Source organism: Monodon monoceros, unplaced genomic scaffold (genome assembly GCF_005190385.1).
Source record: "Monodon monoceros isolate NGI ecotype Baffin Bay Population unplaced genomic scaffold, NGI_Narwhal_1 Super_Scaffold_2, whole genome shotgun sequence".
NCBI lineage: Eukaryota > Metazoa > Chordata > Mammalia > Artiodactyla > Monodontidae > Monodon > Monodon monoceros.
In genome coordinates this window covers 17,101,753-17,128,082 of record NW_021703776.1, presented here as the reverse complement: position 1 = coordinate 17,128,082, position 26,330 = coordinate 17,101,753, and the positions used below count along the sequence as shown (strand labels likewise).

The window sequence follows — 26,330 nt, the reverse complement described above, 5'->3', positions numbered from 1 at the left end:
GCTATTGTAAATAGAGCTGCAATGAACATCGTGGTACATGACTCTTTTTGAATTACGGTTTTCTCAGGGTATATGCCCAGTAGTGGGAATGCTGGGTCATATGGTAGTTCTATTTTTAGTTTTTTCAGGAACCTCCATACTGTTCTCTATAGTGGCTGTATCAATTTACATTCCCACCAACAGGCCAAGAGGGCTCCCTTTTCACCACACCCTCTCCAGCATTTATTGTTTGTAGATTTTTTGATGATGGCCATTCTGACTGGTGTGAGGTGATACCTCACTGTAGTTTTGCTTTGCATTTCTCTAATGATTAGTGATGTTGAGCATTGTTTCATGTGTTTGTTGGCAATCTGTATATCTTCTTTGGAGAAATGTCTGTTTAGCTCTTCTGCCCATTTCTGGATTGGGTTGTTTGCTTTTTTGATATTGAGCTGCCTGAGCTGCTTGTGTATTTTGGAGATTAATCCTTTGTCAGCTGCTTCGTTTACAAATATTTCATCCCATTCTGAGGGTTGTCTTTTCATCTTGTTTATGGTTTCCTTTGCTGTGCAAAAGCTTTTATGCTTCATTAGGTCCCATTAGTTTATTTTTGTTTTTATTTCCATTTCTCTAGGAGGTGGGTCAAAAAGGATCTTGCTGTGATTTATGTCATAGAGTGTTCTGCCTATGTTTTCCTCTAAGAGTTTGATAGTGTCTTGCCTTACCTTTAGGTCTTTAATCCATTTTGAGTTTTTGTGTATGGTGTTACGGAGTGTTCTAATTTCATTCTTTTACATGTAGCTGTCCAGTTTTCCCAGCACCACTTATTGCAGAGGCTGTCTTTTCTCCAGTGTATATTCTTGCCTCCTTTATCAAAGATAAGGTGACCATATGTGCATGGGCTTATCTCTGGGCTTTCTAATCTGTTCCATGGATCTATATTTCTGTTTCTGTGTCAGTATCATACTGTCTTTATTACTGTATCTTTGTAGTATAGTCTGAAGTCCAGGAGCCTGATTCCTCCAGCTCTGTTTTTCTTTCTCAAGATTGCTTTGGCTATTCGGGGTCTTTTGTGTTTCCATACAAATTGTGAAATTTTTTGCTCTAGCTCTGTGAAAAATGCCATTGGTAGTTTGACAGGGATTGCATTGAATCTGTAGATTGCTTTGGGTAGTATACTCATTTTCACAATGTTGATTCTTCCAATCCAAGAACATGGTATATCTCTCCATCTATTTGTATCATCTTTAATTTCTTTCATAAGTGTCTTACAGTTTTCTGCATACAGGTCTTTTGTCTCCTTAGGTAGGTTTGTTCCTAGGTATTTTATTCTTTTTGTTGCAGTGGTAAATGGGAGTGTTTCCTTAATTTCTCTTTCAGATTTTTTCATCATTAGTGTACAGGAATGCAAGAGATTTCTGTGCATTAATTTTGTATCCTGCTACTTTACCAAATTCATTGATCAGCTCTAGTAGTTTCCTGGTAGCATCTTTAGGATTCTCTATGTATAGTATCATGTCATCTGCAAACAGTGACACTTTCACTTTTTCTTTTCCAATTTGGATTCCTTTTAGTTCTTTTTCTTCTCTGATTGCTGTGACTAAAACTTCCAAAACTATGTTGAATAATAGTGATGAGAGTGGGCAATCTTGTCTTGTTCCTGATCTTAGTGGAAATGGTTTCAGATTTTCACCATTGAGAATGATGTTTGATTTGGGTTTGTTGTATATGGCCTTTTTTATGTTGAGGTAGGTTCCCTCTATGCCCACTTTCTGGAGAGTTTTTATCAAAAATGGGTGTTGAATTTTGTCAAAAGCTTTCTCTGCATCTATTGGGATGATCATAGGGTTTTTCTCCTTCAGTTTGTGAAGATGGTGTATCACATTGATTGATTTGCGGATATTGAAGAATCCTTGCATTCCTGGGATAAACCCCACTTGATCACAGTGTATGATCCTTTTAATGTGCTGTTGGATTTTGTTTGCTAGTATTTTGTTGAGGATTTTTGCATCTATGTTTATCAGTGATATTGGCCTGTAGTTTTCTTTTTTTGTGACATCTTTGTCTGGTTTTGGTATCAGGGTGATGGTGGCCTCGTAGAATAAGCTTGGGAGTGTTCCTCCCTCTGCTATAATTTGTAAGAGTTTGAGAAGGATAGGTGTTAGTTCTTCCTTAAATGTTTGATAGATTTCGTCTGTGAAGCCATCTGGTCGTGGGCTTTTGTTTGTTGGAAGATTTTTAATCACAGTTTCAATTTCAGTGCTTGTGATTGGTCTGTTTACATTTTCTGTTTCTTCCTGTTTCAGTCTTGGAAGGTTGTCCCTTTCTAAGAATTTGTCCATTTCTTCCAGGTTGTCCATTTTATTGGCATATAGTTGCTTGTAGTAATCTCTCATGACCCTTTGTATTTCTGCAGTGTCAGTTGTTACCTCTCCTTTTTCATTTCTAATTCTATTGATTTGAGTCTTCTCCCTTTTTTTCTTGATGACTCTGGCTAATGGTTTATCATTTTGCTTATCTTCTGAAAGGACCAGCTTTGAGTTTTATTGATCTTTGCTATAGTGTCCTTCATTTCTTTTTCATTTATATCTGATCTGATCTTTATGATTTCTTTCCCTCTGCTAACTTTGGGGTTTTTATTGTTCTTCTTTCGCTAATTGTTTTAGGTGTAAGGTTAGGTTGTTTATTTGAGACGTCTCTTTTTTCTTGAGGTAGGATGGCATTGCTATAAACTTTCCTCTTAGAACTGCTTTTGCTGCATCCCATAGGTTTTGGGTTGCCGTGTTTTCATTATCATTTGTTTCTAGGTATATTTTGATTTCCTCTTTGATTTCTTCAGTGATCTCTTGGTTATTTAGTAGTGTATTATTTAGCCTCCATGTGTTTGTATTTTTTACAGATTTTTTCCTGTAACTGATATCTAGTCTCATAGCATTGTGGTTGGAAAAGATACTTGATATGATTTCAATTTTCATAAATTTACCAAGGCTTGATTTGTGACCTAAGATATGATCTATCCTGGAGAATGTTCCATGAGCACTGGAGAAGAAAGTGTATTCTGTTGTTTGTGGATGGAATGTCCTATAAATGTCAATTAAGTCCATCCTGTTTAATGTATCATTTAAAGCTTGTGTTTCCTTATTTATTTTCATTTTGGATGATCTGTCCATTGGTGAAAGTGGGGTGTTAAAGTCCCCTACTATGATTGTGTTACTGTCGACTTCCCCTTTTATGGTTGTTAGCATTTGCCTTATGTACTGAGGTGCTCCTATGCTGGGTGCATGAATATTTACAATTGTTATATCTTCTTCTTGGATTGATCCCTTGATCATTATGTAATGTCTTTCTTTGTCTCTTGTAATTTTCTTTATTTTAAAGTCTATTTTGTCTGATATGAGAATTGCTACTCCAGCTTTCTTTTGATTCCCATTTGCATGGAATATCTTATTCCATCCCCTCACTTTCAGTCTGTAGGTGTCCCTAGGTCTGCAGTGGGTCTCTTGTAGACAGCATATATACAGGTCTTGTTTTTGTAACCATTCAGCCAGTCTATGTCTTTTGGTTGGAGCATTTAATCCATTTACATTTAAGGTAGTTATTGATATGTATGTTCCTATTCCCATTTTCTTAATTGTTTTGGATTTGTTATTTTAGGTCTTCTCCTTCTCTTGTGTTTCCTGCCTAGAGAAGTTCCTTTAGCACTTGTTGTAAAGCTGGTTTGGTGGTGCTGAATTCTCTTAGCTTTTGTTTGTCTGTGAATGTTTTATTTCTCCATCAAATCTGAATGAGATCCTTGCTGGGTAGAGTAATCTTGGTTGTAGTTTTTTGTACCCTTTTTTTTTTTTTTTTTTTTTTTGCGGTACGTGGGCCTCTCACTGTTGTGGCCTCTCCCATTGTGGAGCACAGGCTCCAGATGCACAGGCTCAGCAGCCATGGCTCACGGGCCCAGCCGCTCCATGGCATGTGGGATCTTCCTGGACCGGGGCACGAACCCATGTCCCATGCATAGGCAGGCGGACTCTCAACCACTGCGCCACCAGGGAAGCCCCTTGGTTGTAGTTTTTTCCCTTTCATCACTTTAAATATGTTCTGCCACTCCCTTCTGGTTTGCAGAGTTTCTGCTGGAAGATCAGCTGTTATCTTTATGGGGATTGCCTTGTATGTTATTTGTTTCTTTTCCTTTGCTGCTTTTAATATTTTTTCTTTGTATTTAATTTTTGATAGTTTGATTAATATGTGTCTTGGTGCGTTTCTCCTTGGATTTATCGTGTATGAGAGTCCCTCCACTTCCTGGACTTGGGTGGCTACTTCCTTTCCCAAATTAGGGAAGTTTTCAACTATAATCTCTTCAAATATTTTCTCAGTCCCTTTTTTTTTCCTCTTCTTTCTTCTGGGACCCCTATAATTCAAATGTTGGTGTGTTTAATGTTGTCCCAGAAGTCTCTGAGACTGTCCTCAATTCTTTTCATTCTTTTTACTTTATTCTGTTCTGTGGTAGTTATTGTCACTATTTTATCTTCCAGGTCACTTATCCGTTTTTCTGCCTCAGTTATTCTGCTACTGATTCCTTCTAGAGAATTTTTAATTTCATTTATTGTGTTGTTCATCCTTGTTTGTTTGCTCTTTAGTTCTTCTAGGTCCTTGTTAAATGTTTCTTGTATTTTCTCCATTCTATTTCCAAGATTTGGGATCATCTTTACTATCATTATTCTGAATTCTTTTTCAGGTAGACTGCCTATTTCCTCTTCATTTGTTTGGTCTGGTGGGTTTTTACCTTGCTCCTTCATCTGCTGTGTATTTCTCTGTCTTCTCATTTTAGTTAACTTACTGTGTTTGGGGTCTCCTTTTCGCAAGCTGTAAGTTCATAGTTCCCATTGTTTTTGGTGAATGCCCCCAGTGGGTAAGGTTGGTTCAGTGGGTTGTGTAGGCTTCCTGGTGGAGGGAACTGGTGCCTGTGTTCTGGTGGATGGGGCTGGATCTTGTCTTTCTGGTGACATCCCTTAAACTTATCTGTAGAATGAATGAACTGAATATTTGGTGAATTTTATATCTTATTAATTGCTCTATTTTTAGGGTGTGGACCCTAGCCACTAATTATTATTATTACTATTGCTTTAATACTGCTAATACTGCTTTTAATAGCAAGGAAGCTGGAGAAAGTGGGTGTTGGACTAAGAGTTGGGAGATCCAAGCTTGGCCACCTTTCTTATCAGTGTCCCTGGAGTGTCTGCCTCAAAGTTTTTAGGGTTCAGTTACATGACCCTGGCATACATAACTTTTTCCTGGGAAGAGAGGCCTCCAGATGAAGAGCAGAACAGCTCTGGCAAGAATGTCAGCAGAAAGGGCATATTCAAAGACACAGCCTGGTTTTATCCATACATGGAACAGGTAATTCTCAACACAAAGTGCTTAAGGGCCACTGGATAGATCCATTTTTCCCTCTGAAATATTTCCCTCACTGCTATGTGAAATAGGACCACTCAGGGAAGAGCACAACAAGCTCTATAAGTGTAAGGAGGCAGCACGGAGCCATGCAAAGGAGTCCTGTCCTTGGAGTCAAAGACTTGGATTGGAAGGTTGGTTCTTCCATAGAATTAGCCTCTCCAACCTAGGGCTTATCCAAGTTATAATTAACGCAACAAGATCAATGGATACACTCCCCACGAAGCAAACTAGGAGCTTCGGCTGGAGATATTTGGGGAGCACGGCCTCTCCAGTTTGCCACAGGACCCGCAGCAAGGTTGGTGGCTGTGGTAATCTATCTGTTCAAGGTGAGGCTGTGGGGAGCCCTGAGTAGGGCTTAGCAAGCCTCTCATAGCCGAGCCCATATCAAGCTAATACTCCAGCACCATGCCTTATGCTGTTCCCCCAAATGGCCTCTTACAGATCACATCACTCAAATCTAACATCTTGGTCATGGGTCCAATCTCTTACCAGCTCCCAGCACCATCTTGTTATGCTGCTACCAGGTCATAGAATAACCACAATGCATCCCACATGCAGGGTCACCTGATGAGCATGAAGCAACAGACTGTCCGTAGTGGGCGACATGCAGTCTGTTATCTACAGACCCAGATGCATGAGCCAGAGCCCCCCATGGCCACTTACTGGGTGTGTAGTCTCAGGTGTGTGGAATCGTGGCAGCAATACCTACATCCAGGGACCACGGTTAGAATGGATGAAATCAGGCACACCTAGCATGATGCCCAGTGAGTAGGTGCCCAGTGAAGGTGAGTGGTTACTAGTTTCAGTCTGTTCCTTTGGGCTGGGCACTACCTTACCGCAGGCTATTCTTGAGAAAAATGTAGTGAGTTACATCTTTGTTTAAACATGCTCAGAGGCCTCCTTCCTCGTTGGCTAGAGGGGCACGAATCACTGGAGTGAGTGGGAGGGGGCAAGATCAGGTCGGGGGTGGGGCCCTTGGAGACAAATTGCCAACCTTTCATTTTGCTCATGACCATCTTGCCCTGCTGAGCTGGGAGGGAACACACTTGTGAACAGCTTGGGGGAGTGGGGTGGAGATTCCAGTGGTGGGAAAAGAGGGCTTGAGGGAATTATACCCACAAAACCCAACCCACCACAGCAGTTGATTATTTTTCTCGTTTTGAAAAACTATTTTGGGGAACTTTTTGCCTCTAAATACTCCAGGCATACTATTTTGCTGCTGGTTTTTTAATCACAAGAATGCTCTAATATTAAAGTCAATTTTAATAGATTGAAAAAATCCATTTGCATTCACATCACCCTAAACCTCAGCTGTTTTGACATTTCTGAGTCCTTGCACAGTCCTTGCCCATAAAATCGGGTAATGCCGCCAGCAAAAAATAACTTATGCATAATGCATTTTAGTCTCTAAACGAAATCAGATGATTTTAGATTTAGGAATGCTTGTATCGGTGAATGTGTTTATATTTCACTTTCTCCTGCATTTCTACCTACCTCTCTGCATCCCCTCCCCCAAATTTGAAATAAAAACATTCTCTTATACAAGCCAACATTTTCCCATAGCTTGTTTGTTTCTAAAAATTTTGCACCTTTCAGATCTTTCTACTGTTCCCCCCTACCTCCTCCCATTCCAGGAATTTTTGTCCCCAGTGGCTAACGGTGGCCAAGGTTGGAAGCTGGCTAAGAAGCAAGACCTCAGTGTAAATTTTGGCTTCATTACTTATTATTCACCATGTGTCCTTCAGCTTGGTTTCCTCATCTGTAAAATGATGACACTAATATTTATCTGAGAGGATTATTCTGAGGAGTAAATGAGAGAAAGTATTTTACATGATGCATTTATTTGGACCATTGGTTAAGTGGTAATTGTATTAATTTCCTAGGGATGCCGTAACAAATTACCATAAACTGAACAGCTTAAAGCAGCAGAAATTTATTCTCTCACAGTTAAGGAGCCCAGAAGTCTGAAATCAAGGTGTCAATAGGATTGGTTCCTTCCAGAGACTCAGGGAGAAGCTGCTCCAGGCCTACCTCCTGGTTTCTGGGGGTTGCTTGCCATGCCTTGGCTTGTAGCTACATCACTTCAGTTTGTGCCTCTTTCCTAACATGGGCTTCTTCCTTCTGTGTGTGTCTCTGTGTCCTATCCTGTTCTCATAAGGACACCACTCACTACATTTGGGGCCCACTCTAAACCAGCACGACCTCCTCTTAACTAATTACATTTACAAAGACTCTATTTGCAGATAAGCTACATTCTGATGTTCTGGGTGGCCATGAATTTGGGGGGGCACTATTCAACCCCTACAGGAACCATCATTATGGAAGCATAAAGAATATGACCCACTGCTCTCCTCTGTGCTGGCAAAATCCTGCAGAGTGTCAAGGAGACCTTAGAGTGTCCTGAGGCTTTCCTGGAAGAAACACATTTTCTCTGACATCATAACATTCCCTGTTTGTAATGCAGCCCAAGGTAATTCACGGGCCTGCCCTGAGTCTCTCACTACCTTCTCTGTGAAATGGGAGTCACTCTATCGAGCATGATGTACTGATCGACCCTCTCCATGATGCCCACAGCATCCAGTAATAATAAATCATTGTCCGTGAGATTCCTTAGGGATGTGGGGAGAGCTGGCATGATTTTGGAGTTCTCATGCACACTCCATTCTCAATGGCCTCTGAATCAAACACTGACAACGGAGAAGGAAAATAAATTCTTAGAGACTCCCTGGCCCTTGTAAGACAGAGGATGCCATGGCCAGACTGGGTCCTCCAAGGGGTGTCTGTCTTCTAAGGCATCACATTTCCCTCTCCCTGGCTCTTCACAAAGGCTGGGAGAAACCAGAAAGGAAGCAGAGAGACAAAAGAAAGACAGCAGCGTTATTTCCAGAATGACAGAAACAGATTTCATGGTTGTTTGCTGGTGGTTGTTTTCTTGGCTTTGAGATGATCTCGCATTCCTGTTTCCAGCTCTTGGCAAGAGTCTTCATTCTTGGGGCGTGACTGGGTTCCAGTGTTGCCCTGAGCTACGAGTTGAAGCCACAGACCAAGCTGCTAAGTCCTTGTTTCCAGCACAAGGCTTTGTGCTCATGTCATTTTGCATCCTTTTTAAATCCGCAGTGGGACATGCACTACACCTAATCCACTTACCTGCTACAAGCAACGTGGCAGAGAATTCTCCACCTGAGACTTCAGTGCACAAGTTTTCTGTGACATTATCAGCATCACTGTCACCTGTGATCCCAGGGTTTCCCCTAATCAACTCAAGTCCCCTCACTGAGGCCTTCAGGGTGAACTGGCTGTCAGACACTGACTTTGAGGTAAGCACCATCTTACTCCCAATAGGAGCTGCTCACAAAGAGGGGTCCTGAAGATGGGGTGGATGGGATTCTGGATCAGTGATCATTTCCTCCTCTTTCCCTGGTTTAATCTCCCCTCTTGTAAGATCCGGGCATTCTGTTTGGGGCATTCTACAGCCCTCTGTGCTAGATGCCCCTATAGCTTTGGACTTTTTCTCCATTTAATTCAGTCCAAATGAACAATATGTTCAATTTGTTACAAACAAAAGGTTTGTTTCTTATTGCCAACCACCCTCACACGATAACAGGTGTTAGAGGTGCTGACAGTAACTGAATTCTTTGGGTGGCACAGTTTGTGTGATGATCTCCTTAAAAACGAGGCCCTGATGAATTTGTACCGGGTGATTCTTCTTTTCTATGATTCTGTAATTTTTCAGAAGGAAATTTATGAGGAGACATTTCATATGGAAGAATGCACCCTTAACAAAAATATAAGTCTGGATGTCCAGCCATACTATGCGAATGTTTCCTCTTGGACAATTCAGACCCAATCATTCACATTCAAGAGCCACGCCACTGCTGCTCTGTTTTCTCGTTTGTCATTTGGGTCTTTTCCAAAGTTTTCACTTCTCCTTAGGCAGGACAAACCTGCTGATTGCATGTCTACTGGTAACCTCAAAGGCCTTCTAAGGATGTCTTTAGGGCCTAGGTGTCTGGACCCGCTTGTACTGCATTATCCCCCAGGCCTACCTCATTCCTCAATGGGCGTAGGGACCTCCCACAGTCATCATCAGCTTTGCCCCTGCCCCCACCTGCCGTTGCTCTGGGTTTCTGGTGGGACCCAGCGGGCCTGCTTGGTCTAGGCTCGGTTGCCTCTCTGAGATACATAAGGTGTTCTTAAACCCAGCTGATGGTTAGAGCCACTAGGGGAGCTTTCAGAAAGTGTGCATATCTGGGCCCCAGAGCAGACCTGTGGAGCCCAGGACTTGAAGGCAAGAGCCCAGCATCTGGTATTCTCTGCACCCCAGGGGTGGGCCCTCTGGTATGCAAGGAGCACACATTCAGGAAGACTTCACCTCACCATCCAGGGTACATTCCCAGGGCCCACATACTGTTTCTGTGACTTCCCTGCCTATCTACCTGCTCCCTTGACTTCCGGTTCATCTTTAACAGCTGTTGCTTATCTGTGCCTCTAAGCCTTGCCAGTTGCTTACACTTACAGAGCACGTAGTATACACCGGACACTGTGGAAAGTGCTTGACATGTGTTTACTCTTGTAATATTCACAACAAGCCAATGATGTTATTTGTATGATTATCCCCTTTGTACAGGTGGGGGAAATGATGCAAAATTTAACAGAGAGGTGAGATAACTTGCCCTGGGTTGTACAGCTACTGCTGTGCTGAAACTGGAAGGCAGGTAGTCTGGTTTTAGAGCTCTCACTATTTTTTTAAACAGCTCTATTGAGACATAATACACATAGCATATAATTCACCCGTCTAAAGTACACAAGTCAGTGGTTTTTACTCTATTCACATACTATCACCACGATCTAATTGTAGAATGTTTTCATCACCCAAAAACAAAACCCCAAGTCCATTAGCAGTCGCTCCCCTGTCTCCTATCCTCCCAGGCCCTGGGAACCACTAAACTACTTTCTGTCTTAATGGATTTGCCTATTCTGAACCCCTTCATATGAATGGAATCATATTGTATTTGGTTTTTAATGACTGGCTTCTTTTCACTTAAGCATAAAATTTCAAAGGTCACACATGTTGTAGCATGGATCAGTACTTCAGTCCTTTTAATGGCTGAATAATATTCCACTGAATGGATATACTACATTTTGTCTATTTGTTCATCAGTTGACAGATATTTGGGTTATTTCCACTTGAGAGCCCTCATTCTCAGCCTCTCATAGTCTGTAGCCTTTAATGATGAGGATGACCAAGATATTTCAGATTTTCAGATGTTCTAAAGCACATTCAGTGGCTTCCCTTGTGGTCCAGCGGTTAAGAAGCCACCTTCCAACGCAGGGGACTTGGGTTTGATCCCTGGTCGGGGAACTAATATCCCACATGTCACAGGGCAACTAAGCCCACGCGTCAAAACTACTAAGCCTGTGCGCTCTAGAGCCTGTGCGCTCTAGAGCCTGTGCCACAACTAGAGAGCCCACGTGCTGCAGCTACTGAGCCTGCATGCTCTGGAGCCCGCACACCACAACTAGAGAGAAGACCATGCACTGCAATGAAGAGCCCGCGTGCTACAGTGAAAGATCTCGCATGCCACAACTAAGACCTGACACAGCCAAATACACACATACATACATACATACATACATACATAAACATTAATTTAAAAAATGAGGGCTGTTTAAAAAATAAAAAGCACGTCCACATCCTGGTCTCTTAATTGTTACTACTAACACTGATATTATCACTATTAAAATTGCAAATCCCTATTCTAGAAATAACATCACAAAGAGACAGCAAGGTTAACTGCTGATTTGTCTGAGATCACAGAGCCAGAAAGGATGAAATAAGAACTTGACTCAGGTCTTCCCGTTCCCAGTGTCAGGCTCTGTCCCCTACACTGCCCTGCACATCTACTCCTGCTTGCATGAGCCCCCAAATCCTCCGCTATCATACCTGCCCTTCCCACATTCCATGTGTGATTCAAGCAGGGCTGTCAGTCAAGGAGGAGTTCCATCCTGTTCCTGACCTCTAGAAATGGAGAATTTCTGAGCCTCTCCACTGATCTAGGTCACGTGTTCAGTGTCCAGTCCCAGTCCTGGTGCCCTCCTGGCACCAGAGCCAACAGCTGCCCAGGACCCCGTGTCGGTATTAGGATGGGCCACAGGTTCACACGTCCTGAAGCTGTTCTCAAGAATTTGTTGCTGCTCTCCAGAAACTACCCAGTATTATCAACCATCCCCTGCAAGAAGTCGCTATTCTCCAACCCAAACTGCTCACAAGGGCTGTTCCTACAGAACACAACAATGCCATCTCTGTGGCAGAACCTGGCTCCTCCTTGACCCTCGGCAGGGTGACCTAGCCATAAGGTTCTGGGGTCTCTGGCCCAGAGGTCTGGTCACTGTTGGCCTTGGGACTCAGTCATGCAGGGCTTTCTGAGGGTGACCTCCAATCATGCCAGAGGCAGGCTGCCCTACTTTTGGACAGAGCTGCTGAGACTTCGGGGTGGGGGGTTAGGTGGATTAGTAATGCTGATGGTGATGCTGATGACGACAAGTCACATTTATGGCGCATTTACCGTATGCCAGGAGCTCCCCTAAACATTTTGTGAACGCATTCATTTAATCCTCATAACAATGCTATGAAGTGGTACGCTATTATTACTTACATGTTAAAGGTGGGGAAACGGAGGCATAGAGAGGTTGAGCAACTCGCCCAAGTTCACACAGCTAACTGGTGGCAGACTTGAGATTTCAGGTCAGGCAGGCTGGCCCCAAGAACACTTGCTCATCGCCCCCAAGCCGCGCTGCCTCACTCTTGCCTCCCAAGAGGGATATCCAAGCCTCATCCAGCAGCGCATGTGGCTCACCTCTGGAGCAGCACCAAGAAGGAGAGCTCTGAGGAGTCAGGGAGGCGGGACTAACGGACATCCACGAGAGCTGTAAGGGCAGGCGCTCTCTGAGGCTGCGTGGCGGCCGCGCTTGCCCCGCTGCCATTGGCCCATCTCTGAGCTTGACACCGCTCTGTCCTCATCTGCTGTCGTGAGCTCTGTGGACCTTGTAAATTTGGTCAGCCTTGTCCAGAACAACCTCAAACTTAACACACCTAAAACTAAACTTATCGTCTTTTAGCAAAACTCTGCAGCCAGATTGCCCACCATCAGAGAGACTCCACCACGCCCAGCTGTGACCTTTGGAGTTCCTTCTCCTCCCTGCTCTGGTCTCCTGATGTGTGAAAGGGGGAAGTTTTTCCAACCTATGGTTATTGCGATGATTAAATAAAATACTCCACAAAATGTCTTGGCCAGAGCCTTGCACATGAACATTTAATTAATGCTGGTAAAGACAACAGCAAAAGCAACTTTTCCATGTGTTGGCAGCAACCTAATTCCTTTGGTTCCAAGATATAACACTTCAGACTTTTTTTTTTTGGCGGTACGCAGGCCTCTCGCTGTTGTGGCTTCTCCCCCTTGCGGAGCACAGGCTCCCAACGCGCAGGCTCAGCGGCCATGGCTCACGGGCCCAGCCGCTCCGCGGCATGTGGGATCTTCCCGGACCGGGGCACTAATCCATGTCCCCTGCATCGGCAGGCGTACTCTCAACCACTGTGCCACCAGGGAAGCCCTAGACCTTTTTTTGACTGTTCTATTTTCTTCCTCTAGGGTGTTAGAGCCAGGCCCCAAGGAGAAAGGCTGTCAATAGGTAACATTGGGGTGAAGGATCTGCAAGCATGGAGTTCAGGAGAGGACTCCAGGCTTAGGTAGCTGGAAGCTAGGGTGTAAATCAGGAAGCACAGAGGACCATTGTGACGGGGTAGCTCTGGTGGATACACATTCACTGAACAGTTTTCGACATCTAATGATAATAAAACTCAGCATTTGCTGGGTGCTCGCTCAGCACCAGACAGGGATCAAAGTATTCCATGGATTAGCTCATGGAGTCCTCCCAGCAACTGCAGAAAGCAGATGCCATTAGTATCCCCACTTTACAGATGGTAAAATTGAGGCACGGAAAGGTTAAGTAATGGGAAGGCTGAGCTTTGAAGCCGGTCAGTCTGGCGCCAGAGTCTACACTCTTGACTCCTATGTTATGCTGCCTCTCACCTCCCACGTGCCAAGCAGAGAGACAGGTCATCTCCACTTGTGTGGAGCCCAGGCTGACCCTGTTCATTGGTGGTGACAAGATTACTGTGTTTTCCCCTCTCAACCCTTCTTCATACGTGCCCCCTCCACTGCATGTGCTCATTCACATCTGTGGCCATCCTCTCCTCTCATAATCAATCCAGATCGTACAAAGTCAAACACAATGCCCACCACCTCCTCCATGAAGTCCTCCTCGACTAAACACATCTCACAATGAACTTTTTTCCCCATGATTTTCCATAGTACTGTGGTCTAGCTCTTTGTTATAATACCTTGTATTATACTTCAGTTGTTTAACTAGGGCGAGAATTATTTACCTAACGATAGTCGTGTGGAAACAAAATCAGGGAAAGGTCAGGTAACTTTCCCAAGGTCACAAAGAAGTCCAGTGGTGGAAACTGGATAGGAGCTAAGTGCTTTTCTCAGTAGAGGATACTGAATGCCTCCCTGCCTGGCCCCAGTTGTATTAATAACCAAAAGGTTCTTCTATGAGCATAAATTAAGATATTTATGAAATTTAGTCCTTGATATCTCAAACGGCTCTGGGCCTTCTGGGAGCTCCACAGGCTAAGCTGGTGGCAGGGATGTGCATATAGATGTGCGAGGTCACAGACTGGCCTCCAGTTAACCTCAGCAGGGCCCTTCTACCATGGACCACAGGGATTCCTGCTGGCAACAGTCTAGATTCCGGTGATATGTCTCTGGCCCTGGTGCTTGGTGCCCCTTCCACATCTCCACTCCAAAACACTTGTCTTGCACAGGACACATTTCTGACAGTGGAAGAATGTGTGGAAATGTACCAAAAACCCAAAGAGCCTGTTGGTGTAAGTAAATATCATTTCTTATTTCTGCAGATGTATCCTTCTCTTGTTTATTCTTAGATGTGGCCTTGGGAAACTTAGAGGGGAATGATGAGTCAAGACGTAACTTAACAGCAATCCCAGGGAAGTGCAGCATCTTATTCTTAAAGACAAGAAAATCAAACTGTATTCAGGGTAGCTAAGGGACTTGCCTAGGAGCCTACCCCAAGTAGTGACAGGTTTTAAATTTTTCGGGCTTTCCATCTCCAGTAGATGGAACTAGGATGTCTCCTGAATATTTGTCTTTCCTATGAAGAGCAGTAGCCCACAGAGGAGTCCCTTTAGTGAAGTGTCACGGGGTTTGTGTCGGAAAGACACAGGCAAAACCACCAGTTCCCCTGACAGTGAGTGAAAGATGGTTTCCAGGGTGCTGGTTGCCTCCTTCCTAGTAATATCCCTTTGCAAAATGTGTGCATACAAAACAGATCTTCTTTCACATTGTTACTAAGAATTGTGCATTTGCTTTTAGGTTGTCACCACCGGGAAGGAACAACTAGATTTTGAAACAGGACCACACATATTTGATTTGCAGATTTGTGTGAAGGATGACGTGGGTGTCACTGACCTGCAGGTCCTGACTGTCCAGGTAACAGATGTGAATGAGCCGCCTGAGTTTCAAGGCAACTTGGCAACAGGTAAGACACACTGGGGTGTGCGATGCAGCCCAGACGGTGGCATCAGGCAGGACGCTGGGTGACAGAGTGAAATAGAAAAGTAAATAAACAAGCAGCTGTTTCCCTGGAAAAGGCAACTGCTTAATGAGTGGGGAATAAGTGAAACGTCCACCAGCCCTGGACTCCCAATAGTAACACCCAATAATTTACAAAGCCCTTTCCATCCATGGCTTCTCTTGGGCCTCTCCTGGGGAGGAACCTGGGGCTCAAGGACCTCAAGTGGATCATGATGGAGGAAACTGGGCTGAGCCCGTTTACAGGCTTAGCACTGGATACCGGCCATTGACTGACTGGTGCATTCTCCGCATGGATGCTGACCCCTCGAGGGGACTGTGTATTTGGGGTCTGCTACAGGGTAGGGACAATACAGGGGACCGGAGCATAGGGTAACATCCTGCGTGATCTCTCCCTGGCTCATGGCTTTGAAGGCCATCCATACACTGACAACTCCCAAGTCCACTGTTATTTTTGTTTGTTTTCTATTTTTTGGATTCAATCATCTTTATTAACCTATCAATGTCACATTTTATATCAGTACATACTACCTTGTTATTTTTTCAAAGGAATCTACTTTAGTACATCATATTAATAGTAAAAAGTCAAATAAGATGGCTAAACATCAACCTAGCGTATTAATGTCCTCTGGACAAGGCAAGCTAGAAACGCAGTCACTTTACACACATGTAAGGGTAGTGTTCCAAATTAACAAAGAAGCTGCTACACCAGCTTCACCCTTGAACTCCTGACTCAGATAAAAACTGTCCTACCCAACATCTCCATTTGGATGTCTAATGGACATCCATGATATTGTGATTTATAATAAAAACATATATTTTGTCTTTGTCCCCTCCTGGCACAGATCCTAAAATCGTTGGAATGTCCTAAGTGATAAGAGTGATAAAGGTGTCTTTTCTTACATTAATGAGGTGACTTTTGGACCCCACCTAAGGATGGGTGTTGCCCACTAGAGAAACCAACCATATGATTAGAAGGTTGGACAGTGGAGACGGGGGAGGGGCTGGAGATTGAGTTAAATTGGGTTCAGTCACTAATGGCCAATGATTTAATCAGTCGTGCCTACGCAATGAAGCTTCCATAAAAGCCCAAAAGAACAGGGCTCAGAGAGCTTCCGGGTTGGTGAACACGTGGAACCTGGGGAGAGTGGGTGCCTGGAGAGGGCATGGGAACTCTCTGCTCCTTTCCCATACTGTGCCCTATGCACCTCTTCCATCTGGCTGATCCTGACTTATACCCTTTTATAATAGCCCAATAATCTAGAAAGTAAAATGTTTCCCTGTGTTCACTAGACAGCAAACCCCTCTAGCAAATTATTGGAACCCGAGGAGGGGGTTGTGGGAACCTCCCATCTAGAGCCGATTGGGACGTGTGATTGGCATCTGAAGGGGCAGGGGCTGTCTTGTATGATGGAGCCCTGCAGCTGTGGAATCTGACGCTATCTCTGGGTAGACAGTGTCAGAATCGAGTTGAGTTGTAGGACACGCAGCTGGTGTTGGAGAATTGCTTGGTCGTGTGGGAACCCCCCTAGACACACACTGGAACTGGTGTTAGAATCTGACATCTCAGACTTAATGTGCCCCCAAACCACTCTTGACTCCCGTCTCCCTCCCCACCATCCCAGCCCAAATCTGCTTCTCTCATCTTTCCCATTTTAGTTACTGGCAACTCCATCTTTCCAGTTTCATGGGCCAAAACCTCGCAGTTACCCTTGATTCCCCTCTGTCTTTCACACCCAACATCAAACCCATTAGGAAATCCTGCCAGCTTCTAAGTTTATGCAGAATCCAACCTCTGCCCAGCAACCCCAGCATGGCTCACCGGGATCACGGCAGTGGCCACCTAATTGGTCTCCTGCTCTGCCCTTGCCCCCTCTAGTTGATTCTTCTTACGACAACCAGAGGGATATTCTTAAACATCGGTTAAATCAAGGCACTCCTCTGCTTAAAACCCTGCAAGAACTTCCCATCTCTCTCACAAGGAGAACCAGAGTCTCCCTAAGGTCCTATCAGATCCAATGAGCCCCTTCCAAACCCCATCTCCTCTCCAACACATCTCCCCTTCACTCCTCTGCTGCCGCAGTCCCGGCCTCCTCACCCGTCTGTGAATATCCCAGGCACGCCCTACCCCGGCATCTTTGCATCCACCGTTTCCTCTGCCCCTTCCCCTGCATCTCTGTCTCCTCCTTTCTTTAAGAATCTTGACTCCAATGTCAGTGAACCTTCCAGAAGCACTCTATTTAACATGGTAACCCAACTCACCACATGCCTTATCCCTGATTCGTCTCCGTAACATTGCTCAGTAACATTCATGTATTTCATTCATTTATTTTATTTTCTATATCTCCCCACTAGAATGCAGGCTTCATGACAGCAGGGTTTTGTGTTTTGTGAATGGCTGTACTACCAATATGTAGATCCGTGTTTGGTACATAGTGAGAACTCAATCAATATTTTTTTGAATGAAAGCCTGAGCAGTGATCAAAGCAAATATAAGCTGGAGCTTGGATGTAAGATGGCCTGGGTTTGAATTGTGATTCTATTACTTAGCAGCTGAGACAACCTCACAACTTCTCTGAGCCTGTGCCCTTGTTTGTAAAGTGGAGATAACTACAATACCTACTTTACAGGGCAGTTGTGAAGACGAAAGGAGGAAACATAAGTCCTCAGCATAGTGTCTCCAAAAGAGTGAGTTAATGTTAACGTTCTCAGTCATCTCTCAGAAAGCTTCTCAGAAAGAGATGCCAGGACAGAGCATGGCGGCCCCTCGGGCAAGCCTGGTGGTGCTAGTGACCCTGTCTGCTCCCTCTTCACCCTGCCGGCCGAGAACTCTGAAGTAGACGGAATCCATGTGTGGTCCCTTTCCTGAACCTTTGTAGCCCTCCCTCTCCTTTTTTCCATATTCTCTCTGTTCCACTATAAGGCCTCTCATTTCAGGGACTCATTTCTGCTGAGATGCTAAGTGCACTTGAGGGGTGACCTAGGCTCGGTTTAGGAGGAATTTGCACGTGAAAGTGGATCTGGAACTCACACTGGAGGTTCCCACTGGGTTACTTTCCACCTCTCTGTCCTTATCACTCCCCTCCCCACCAACCAACAGTACCCTAGTTACCTCTCAACCCGGGAGATACATAAAGACTTGACACCGGCTTGGTCAATCCTAGCTCTTTCTTAATTCCCATAAATGGATCCACCCATGCAAGCTGGTCAGTGGTCTTACTCATGGCCTTAATCACTGCTTTCTTCTTTCCCCCAGTGCTTGGCTCGATATGGCTGTCCTGGTTTGGGAATTCCTCGTTTGTTTTATTTAATAAAATGTTTCTTTTTTCCCCTTTGCATGCCGGTATAGGTCTAGACCTCTACATAGTGGAAGGAGCAAAGCCTGGATTCATTTACCAGGTGGAGGCCTTCGATCCAGAAGACACAAGGCAAAACATACCCCTCGGTGTAAGTCTCCTTGCTAAACTGCAGAGGGGCTTTTCTGTGTGGTCTTTGACACAGGAGCCTGGAGTCTCAGCGGGGTGGGCTGGGTGGGGGCAGTGGGAGGAATCTGCTGTCCACTGCCAGGCACAGAGCTCCGGGGAGGCTGGAATGGGTGAGGGGCTTCTGGGGACAAACACCCCACGTTGGATCCATGGCTCTGTGTGATCCTGGACAAGTTCTTAATCTCTCTGAGCTTCAATTTCTCCATCTATAAGATGGAAGAATAATAGTGTAGCAGCTACCATAGTAGGGGGATGGTTAGTATTAGGTAACACACATAAAGCCACTTAGTCCAGGGCCTGGTGTATCAAAATTGTTCAATAGTTGTTTAATTCTAAGGTGATAAAAAACCAGCTATATTATTCTAAAAATAAGCATAAAATGTATACCTCAAAGGCAGGCATTAACACTTCCTTTTCAAGAGATGAAGACAAGCTGCTTGGAGCCTAGTTTTAAAAGAAAATTAGAAGACAGTCCCAGGAGTTCCGAAGAAAAGGAGGATTTCCACAGAGAAAAGCAGGAGACTGAGTCCTGCAGCATTGCCTCATGGTTCAGTCTGAGACTGCTGATCCCCACCTTTTTAATCAGTTTCCTTAAGGGGGCTGCCAGTGGAGCTCTTGTAACCACTAACACTCAGGTCAAGAAGCCTCTTAGCTTATCCCTGGGCAAGGATGCCTCAGCTCCCAGCTCTGCCCACCGATGAGTGGGTGCACAGCTCCCAGTTTGTGTACCCAACGCAGCTGGGCAGCCCAGGCTGGAGGGGAAAACACCAAAGCTAATGCCACCTGTCTAATCTTGGAGCAGACAAAACTCCAGCAAACCCACCGTACAGAGAAGAGAATTCTTGAAATATGACACCTGGGGAATTGGCAACGCCAGGAGGCTGTCTCTGCATTTGCTGCGTGATTTGCAGCTTCAACTGGACTACTTTCTCTAACAGGAGGGAGCTTTGGGAATGAACTCCAGAACCAATAGAATATGGTTCTACAGGGTTTGCAACAAAGCTGTTTTAAGATTATTGAACATATCTTAAGTTAGGGAATAATTTGTTATCATTGGAAGACAATCCTTCTGTCAAAAAAACAACCAATCAACCCATTCGTTCATCCAAGATTCTATCTGCATGAATAAGTGATTAATATGCAAACACTTAGTGGGTCCCTACTACCTGCTAAGAGCAATACTAGGTGCTTTAAATGCGTACTTATTAATAACACACTTGTTCTATAACTTACAAATGTGTTTGTCTGAAAGTAACAGAAAACTTAACCACAGTGGTGGATATGAGATTTGTTTTCCTTCCATAACAAGAAGACCAGAGGCAGGCACGCAAGCAGTCCAGGGCTGGCACAGCTGCTACCCTCAGCAACCTTGGCTCTTCCTATCTTTCTGCTATTTCATCCAGTGTATGTTGGCTTTGTTCTCCCTTTGTTAACCTCATGATTACAAGATGGCTGCTGTACCTCCAGGCTTTACCTCTAAGTTCCAGGCAGGAAGAAGAAGAGAAAAAGAAAGCAGGATGGGGTACAGGATAAAGGAGGCAGGCCAACCTAGTTTGTCCCTTTTTTGGTGGGGAAACCAAGACCCTCCTGGAAACCCTACCCAGGGGTCTTCTGCTTACTTCTCAATGGCCAGAACTGTGTCTTATGGCCACTGTTGCTTGGTGGTGACCAGGGGAAAAGGGATTCTGGATGGACATTAAGTCAGCAACCCAAAGCATAGTACCACACTTATACATTTAGTTCATTTCAACATTTACCAAGAATCCACTATGTGCCAGGCTTTCTATTAGATGCTTTGGATACAAAGACGAATAAGACACATCTTTGTACCTCAAGAAGTTTACAGTCTGGATGGGAGACATTCATGTGTACACCAAATAATGATAATTCAATAAGATCATTACTATAAAGTTTGTACAAGATGCAGTGGGGGCAGAGTGGAAGGAATCTTGGCTGTGAAGAAAAATATTTATTTTTAAATCTCCATTTCAATATATATTTCGAAAATTAGGCAGAAGGAACAAGGTCATGGCCCTTTCAAAAATACTTCCTAAGTCAGGTTGTTACCCTTTCAGATGAAGGGAAGCAGCCCAGGTGGGGAGCAAATACAGTAGGTGTTGCTCCCTTAAAAGAAAATGTAATGCCATCCAAAGATATCGGAGAGCAGCTGCAGACCCTTGGAACCTGGAGCCGGGTGGCTGCAACTGTGGCTTCTGCAGTGAGTTTAGGATTGTTTGGAGAGGGGGCACTGCAGCAGAAATCGTTAATGAAGTATTTAACACCTGTGCTGGAACTGACAGCTGCACAGAAAGTCAACAGCCAGCCCTCAGGAGCAGTGAACATAACCTAGAAGGAACCTTTCTCAGACTAGCAAAAGGTAATAACAGTTCAGGAAGTAACATGCCACGGCCTTTGTACATAGACATTTTATTCTGCCCGCTTGGTGGTACTAAATGATATATTTTGCTCCCTACAAGGAGAAAGGAGATGGGTTAATTTGCTATTGACCAAACCTGTGCTTCTCAACCTTGGCTGTAAATTGAAACCACCAGAGGAACTTGCAAAAGCACAGAGATCTGGGTCCCACACCCTAAGAGTCTGATGTGATTGACCTGGGGTGTGGCCCAGGCATCAGGTTTTTAAAGCACCCCACCCAGTGATCTCTTGTGCTGCCAGGGTTGAGAACCGCTGCTTTTCTTTTTTTAATCGAAGTATAGTTGATGTACAATATTATAGGTTACAGGTGTCCAATATAGTGAATCACCATTTTTAAAGGTTATACTCTATTTAGAGTTATTATAAAATGTCAGCTACATTCCCCGTGTTGTACAATATCTCCTTGTAGCTTATTTAATACCTAATAGTTTGTACCTCTTAACACCCTACCCCTAAATCGCCCCCTCTTCCCTCTGCCCACTGGTAACCACTAGTTTCTTCTCTATATCTGTGAGTCTGCTTCTTTTTTGTTATATTCACTAGTTTGTTGTATTTTTTAGATTCCACACTAAGTGATATCATCCATTACGTGTCTTTCTCTGACTTATTTTACGGCTTTAAGACACTGTTTCCCACACTCCCCAGGTCTCTCCCTCGGAGTTTTGGATTCTGTGGGTCTGAGATGGGGCCAGGAATCTACAGATTTGCCAGATACCTTGGGTGACTGTTCTGGTCAGAAAGGCTGGGAACACTGGTTTATGAGTGCTTCTCACTGGGTGTTCAAGACCCTGCATGAGAACATACCTAGGATGCTTCAAAAACGCAGATTCCTAGACTCTGCATCGGAATGCTGAATTGGACCACAAACTTCCCAGGTGATTCTGATGTATTCTGCCCTTGGAGAACCACTGACCTGAGTAAACAAGCACAGACTTTAATAAAATACCAAAGCATGTGCAGGAAGCCACCTGGGCTTGGTTTGTGCCTGTCATCTTACCTGGTGGGTTCCAGGAGTCACCTTGCTCATGGCAGCGACTAGAGGAGGAAGGATAAATTAAATATTAGCTCTAGGACACTTCTGGAACCTGCAACTCTTTTACAACAAATCCTCCACCCTCATCCAGCTTAATAAAGTGAAACTGTGTTTGTCACAGATTGTGCAAAATTGGGGCTAATACAGAAACCACTGGTATTTGCTCCCTCCCTTTTAAAGAAAGTTCTAAAGCATGTGGTTGTACATTGTTTGGACCCGCACTGCCCAATAGAGCTAGACTGTGAGCCAGAAATTAGTGCTGTGCCTTTAAATGTTCTAGTAGCCCCATCAAGAAGGTAAAACGAAACAGATGAAATTCATTTTAATACAGTTGAACTCCATATATCCAAACTATTATCATTTCAACATACAATCAACATAAAAATGACTCGTGAGATATTATACATCCTTTTTTTCATAGTATCTCTTCAGACTCGTGTATTTTACACTTAAAGCTCATCTCCTTTTGGACCAGCCACAGTGCAGATGCTCTGCGGTCACAGGTGCCCGTCGCTGGTGGCCTCTGTGCTGGATGGTGTGGCTGGGGCCCAGCATTCGCTCCCCTGCCGGTACACCTTCTGTGCTGTGATGGGTGCAGATGGAGGAGGCTCAGAGGCAAAGCATCAGGACACAGAGACGCGCAGGACGGTCCCTGTGTGAATAATTAGATTTACTGGCATTTCTGCCTGCCCTTTCTCCACCTCCTGAAGGAGGCTCTCTGGGGCCCACTCCCTCCCACCCAACTCCCACACTCCCCGCCCCTCATGCTTGGAAATGGCCACCGTGACTGCAGCAGAGCTTCCTTGGAGACTCGAAGGACGTTAATCAGTTTCGCAGCTGGAGGCAAAGTGATCTAGTGCAGCAATTCTTCCATTAAGGGGCTTTCGCTTGGCCTTTCCATTAGGGAAGGACTTTTGCATAAAGTGAAATGTGCTTTGTCTCCACCAGGGCAGACAAAGGATGAAATTAAAAGAGCAATAACCTTGCTACCAGCTGGGCTACCAGGAGGGCAGCAGGGGAAGCAATTCTCTCTCCACCTCCATCTTGCTCATGGCTCTGAGAAGTGGCATCACCTTGCAATCTTCCTGAGAGTAGAGTGATCAGCAGATGACTGTCAGTCCCACTGGATGGAAGTTTTCAGGTCCCCTGAGCAGCCCCCTATTTCCTGGCGAGGGAAGGATCTGAGGCCCTCGCCTGGGCCAGGTAATGCCAATGAAAATCAAGGGATTCTGCTCATCCCCTTCCACCCACCCACACACACCCCTACTATTCACTGCCCCCCAGGCATCTGCCTAACTCAGGAGTCTCCGCTGGAAGTCTTTACCAAACGCTTTATACTCCAGGTTCTCGTGAGAATGCTTGAGAAGGGAACAAGCAGTGCTATTTGAAAGTTCCCACTCCAAATACACCACCACTGATGACGGTTCATACGTCGTCGGGAGAGATACTTCCTCAAATAGAAGGGCATCATTGTTCTTAAGATTAGTGACATCTGAATCAAAGAACAGGACCCAGGCTGATCACGGAAAAAGACTGACAGAATACAGGAAGATCTGCAGCTTCCTCAGTAAAGGATTGCATCCTTTACATATCTATAGCATGTTGCATTTATACATGTGGCTCTTCTTAAAAACAAGTATTTGTCTATAACCCACCTAGCTCACCCTCATGATAATAACACACACAAGCAGAGCCCAGTTGAGTTAAGGGCTTGCAGTAGGTTTTTTTATGGTAGCTGTTTTTTTCCTCCTAGGCGCCCTTCCCTCCCACTCCCGTCCCCCACCTCCCACCTCTGAGCTGCTTTGGGGTGGAATAGGGGGAAAAGAAAGGATATAAAACATTCAGCTTACACTGAAAAATAATAGGACTGTGGCGTCATCTTTATAACTTGCCCTGGCCCAGTAGAGAGATGCTGCCTGTCTGGGCCCTCTAGGTGGGCTTGGGGGCATGTTCTCAGTGGCTGGTAGGGTCATTGGCACTCCCCGAACTTGGGAGGAATAAAGGTCCTGCTTCCCCCTGGAAACTTGGCCCCTGGAAATTGACTGCTCTCTTCCTTCGAGCTGGGAGGCTGAATTCTTGTCGCTTGATTCCACTGCAGGCCCGAAAGCAACCGAGGGCTGCAAATCAGCACAGGTTGGATCATTATTCGCCCGTGACTCCAGCTGTAGCGGCGGGGGCGGGGGGGGGGGGGGCCGGCCCGGAGGTGGCGTGCCCTCCCCAGGGAGCCTGACATTTCAGGAAACTGGGCCAGCTCCCTCGCAGCCTTTTTTCTCTCCGCACCGGTGGCACAATAAAGGATGAATGGGGCAGGAAGCCTGCTCATCGTTCTCCACCCCGAAGCTCTGTGTCCGTGAGCAAAACATTGCCGCCAAGGGGCTGCAAAGAGAGAAACCTGGGGTGACGGTAAAGGAATATTCCCTGCGGGGACGCTCGAGAGCTTGTCTGACAAGCATTTGTTCACAGAATTGATCTGATTACTCAGGACTTTTCTTAGCCAGTATTGGAGCAGAGAGGGGCTGCCGTTGCTTTTCATCCTATTTAATTTCTGTTTTCCAAGAACGAATATCAAGGGAGCAGCTTTGATTAAACAAGCCTTTAAAAAGGGAAGAGAATGCCAGGTTTTACAGAAAGCTTTGCTGAGTCGCTGGCAAATGGCCACATGACATAATATTTTTAGTCTATGGATATTATCTCCTTTCTAAGTACCAAACTGCTATTCCCATTAACAGAAGCTCGTAGGTTCAGGGATAAAGGAAATTAGCCTGGCTCTAAAGGAAAAAAAAAATCGGGATTCCAGGAAATCAGCCTCTTAATAAAAATTTAAAAGAAATTCCCTGTGTTCTAATCCTACAGCTTTCTACCCTTTCTGTCTGCTGTTGCTTTTTTCTTGCTTGCTGAGACTGGAGGACGATTTCATACCCAAGTCCAGCATTACCAAATTGAAACAGACTTTTTATAAAGGTTGGCAACGTTTTTGTTGTTGTTGCCTTTTTAAGATCCTTTAAGGTGGGAATGGGGGTCTCAGATGGGAAATACGCGAGAAGAAAGCCCCAATATTGAACATTTAACAAATATTTATTGAGCACCTAGTATGTGTTAGGCGTAGGGATAGAGCAGTGAATAAAATGAAGCCCCTTCCCTCATGGATCTCACATTCTAACTGGACAGTAGTAGTTAACATACATGGACAGCTTACCTCTGCTAGGCACTGTTCTAGAACTTTACGTGATCTCCCCATGGGGCATGCCTTATTATTATTCCTCTTTGTTGCACAAGCTCTCATAAAATGGTAGAACCAGGATTCAGATTCAGCAGTCTGGCTCCAGCCTGGATCCAGAGCCACTTCACGACTCAACTGCCCCAATGTGTGACTCATGTTCCAGATGGGTCTAAGAGGCCGCCTTCTCTGTTGCCCTAATATCCTATATTTATCCCTCGTGGAGCACCTGTCCCACATCTTCTTTGTATGTGCCTTCAATTGACCATCATCTTTGGCAGAGCAGGGCTGTCTGTCATCTCCATATCCCAAGACCTTGCACTGTTTGGGCAACAACCAGCTCCGGGGACCTATCTCCTAGAGCGTTTTAAAACACATGTGGAAAGGCATCCCGATTCAGGTGCACATAGTAAATTCCTTGCCGGGGTCTCTGAACTCTGCCATTCCAGCACATCCAGCTTGAGCCTCTGATATGTGGATATGTGAGGATTCTCTGCAGGAAAGGCTCAGCTCACAGAGCCAGGACAGCTCCACGTGCTGCCAGCTGCAGGCCCAGGCAGTGAGCTGGAGAGTTGGTGGGGGGCTTGGGATTTAAACATCACACCTCTGAGTGCTGTCAAGGTGCTTATACAATTTGGAGGGCGGGGTAGCTGGGAGAAGGGCACTTCTTGGCATTGCCCAAATATTCCCTCTTAAAAATGGGTTGGAAGCACCTAAGTAACCAGCAAGAAAGACTTAGTAAAATAAGCCCTTACAGTAGAAGGCCATATCGTCATTAACCAACCAGTCTATAAAATGAGACAAGAATATGGGCCAATGCTCAAGCTATAAATAAAAAGAACAAAATATTATAATTGTGGTTAGAACATCATCTCAATTTTTTGGAGGGCGTATGTTTGCATAGAAAAGAACAGAAGACTTCATGAAAATGATGAGATTTTACAGGTGATTAATATTTTCTTTTTTAGACTTTTCAGTCCCAGTTTTTTGGTTAAAAATATGTTCATTACAATTAGAAAAATGTTATTAAATAATAAACAGACAGTAAACACTTTAAA

General features: G+C 44.7%; 1 protein-coding gene across 1 annotated transcript in view; it reads left to right on the top strand.

Annotated features, from left to right (window-relative positions):
- Nucleotides 1–26,330, top strand: part of CDHR3 (cadherin related family member 3) — a 71,227-nt gene that overhangs the window by 5,638 nt on the left and 39,259 nt on the right. The window contains exons 2-4 of the mRNA XM_029234022.1: nucleotides 8,542–8,741; nucleotides 14,883–15,048; nucleotides 18,451–18,548. Coding sequence (XP_029089855.1) covers nucleotides 8,542–8,741; nucleotides 14,883–15,048; nucleotides 18,451–18,548 — 464 coding nt within the window. The remainder of the gene's footprint in view (nucleotides 1–8,541; nucleotides 8,742–14,882; nucleotides 15,049–18,450; nucleotides 18,549–26,330) is intronic.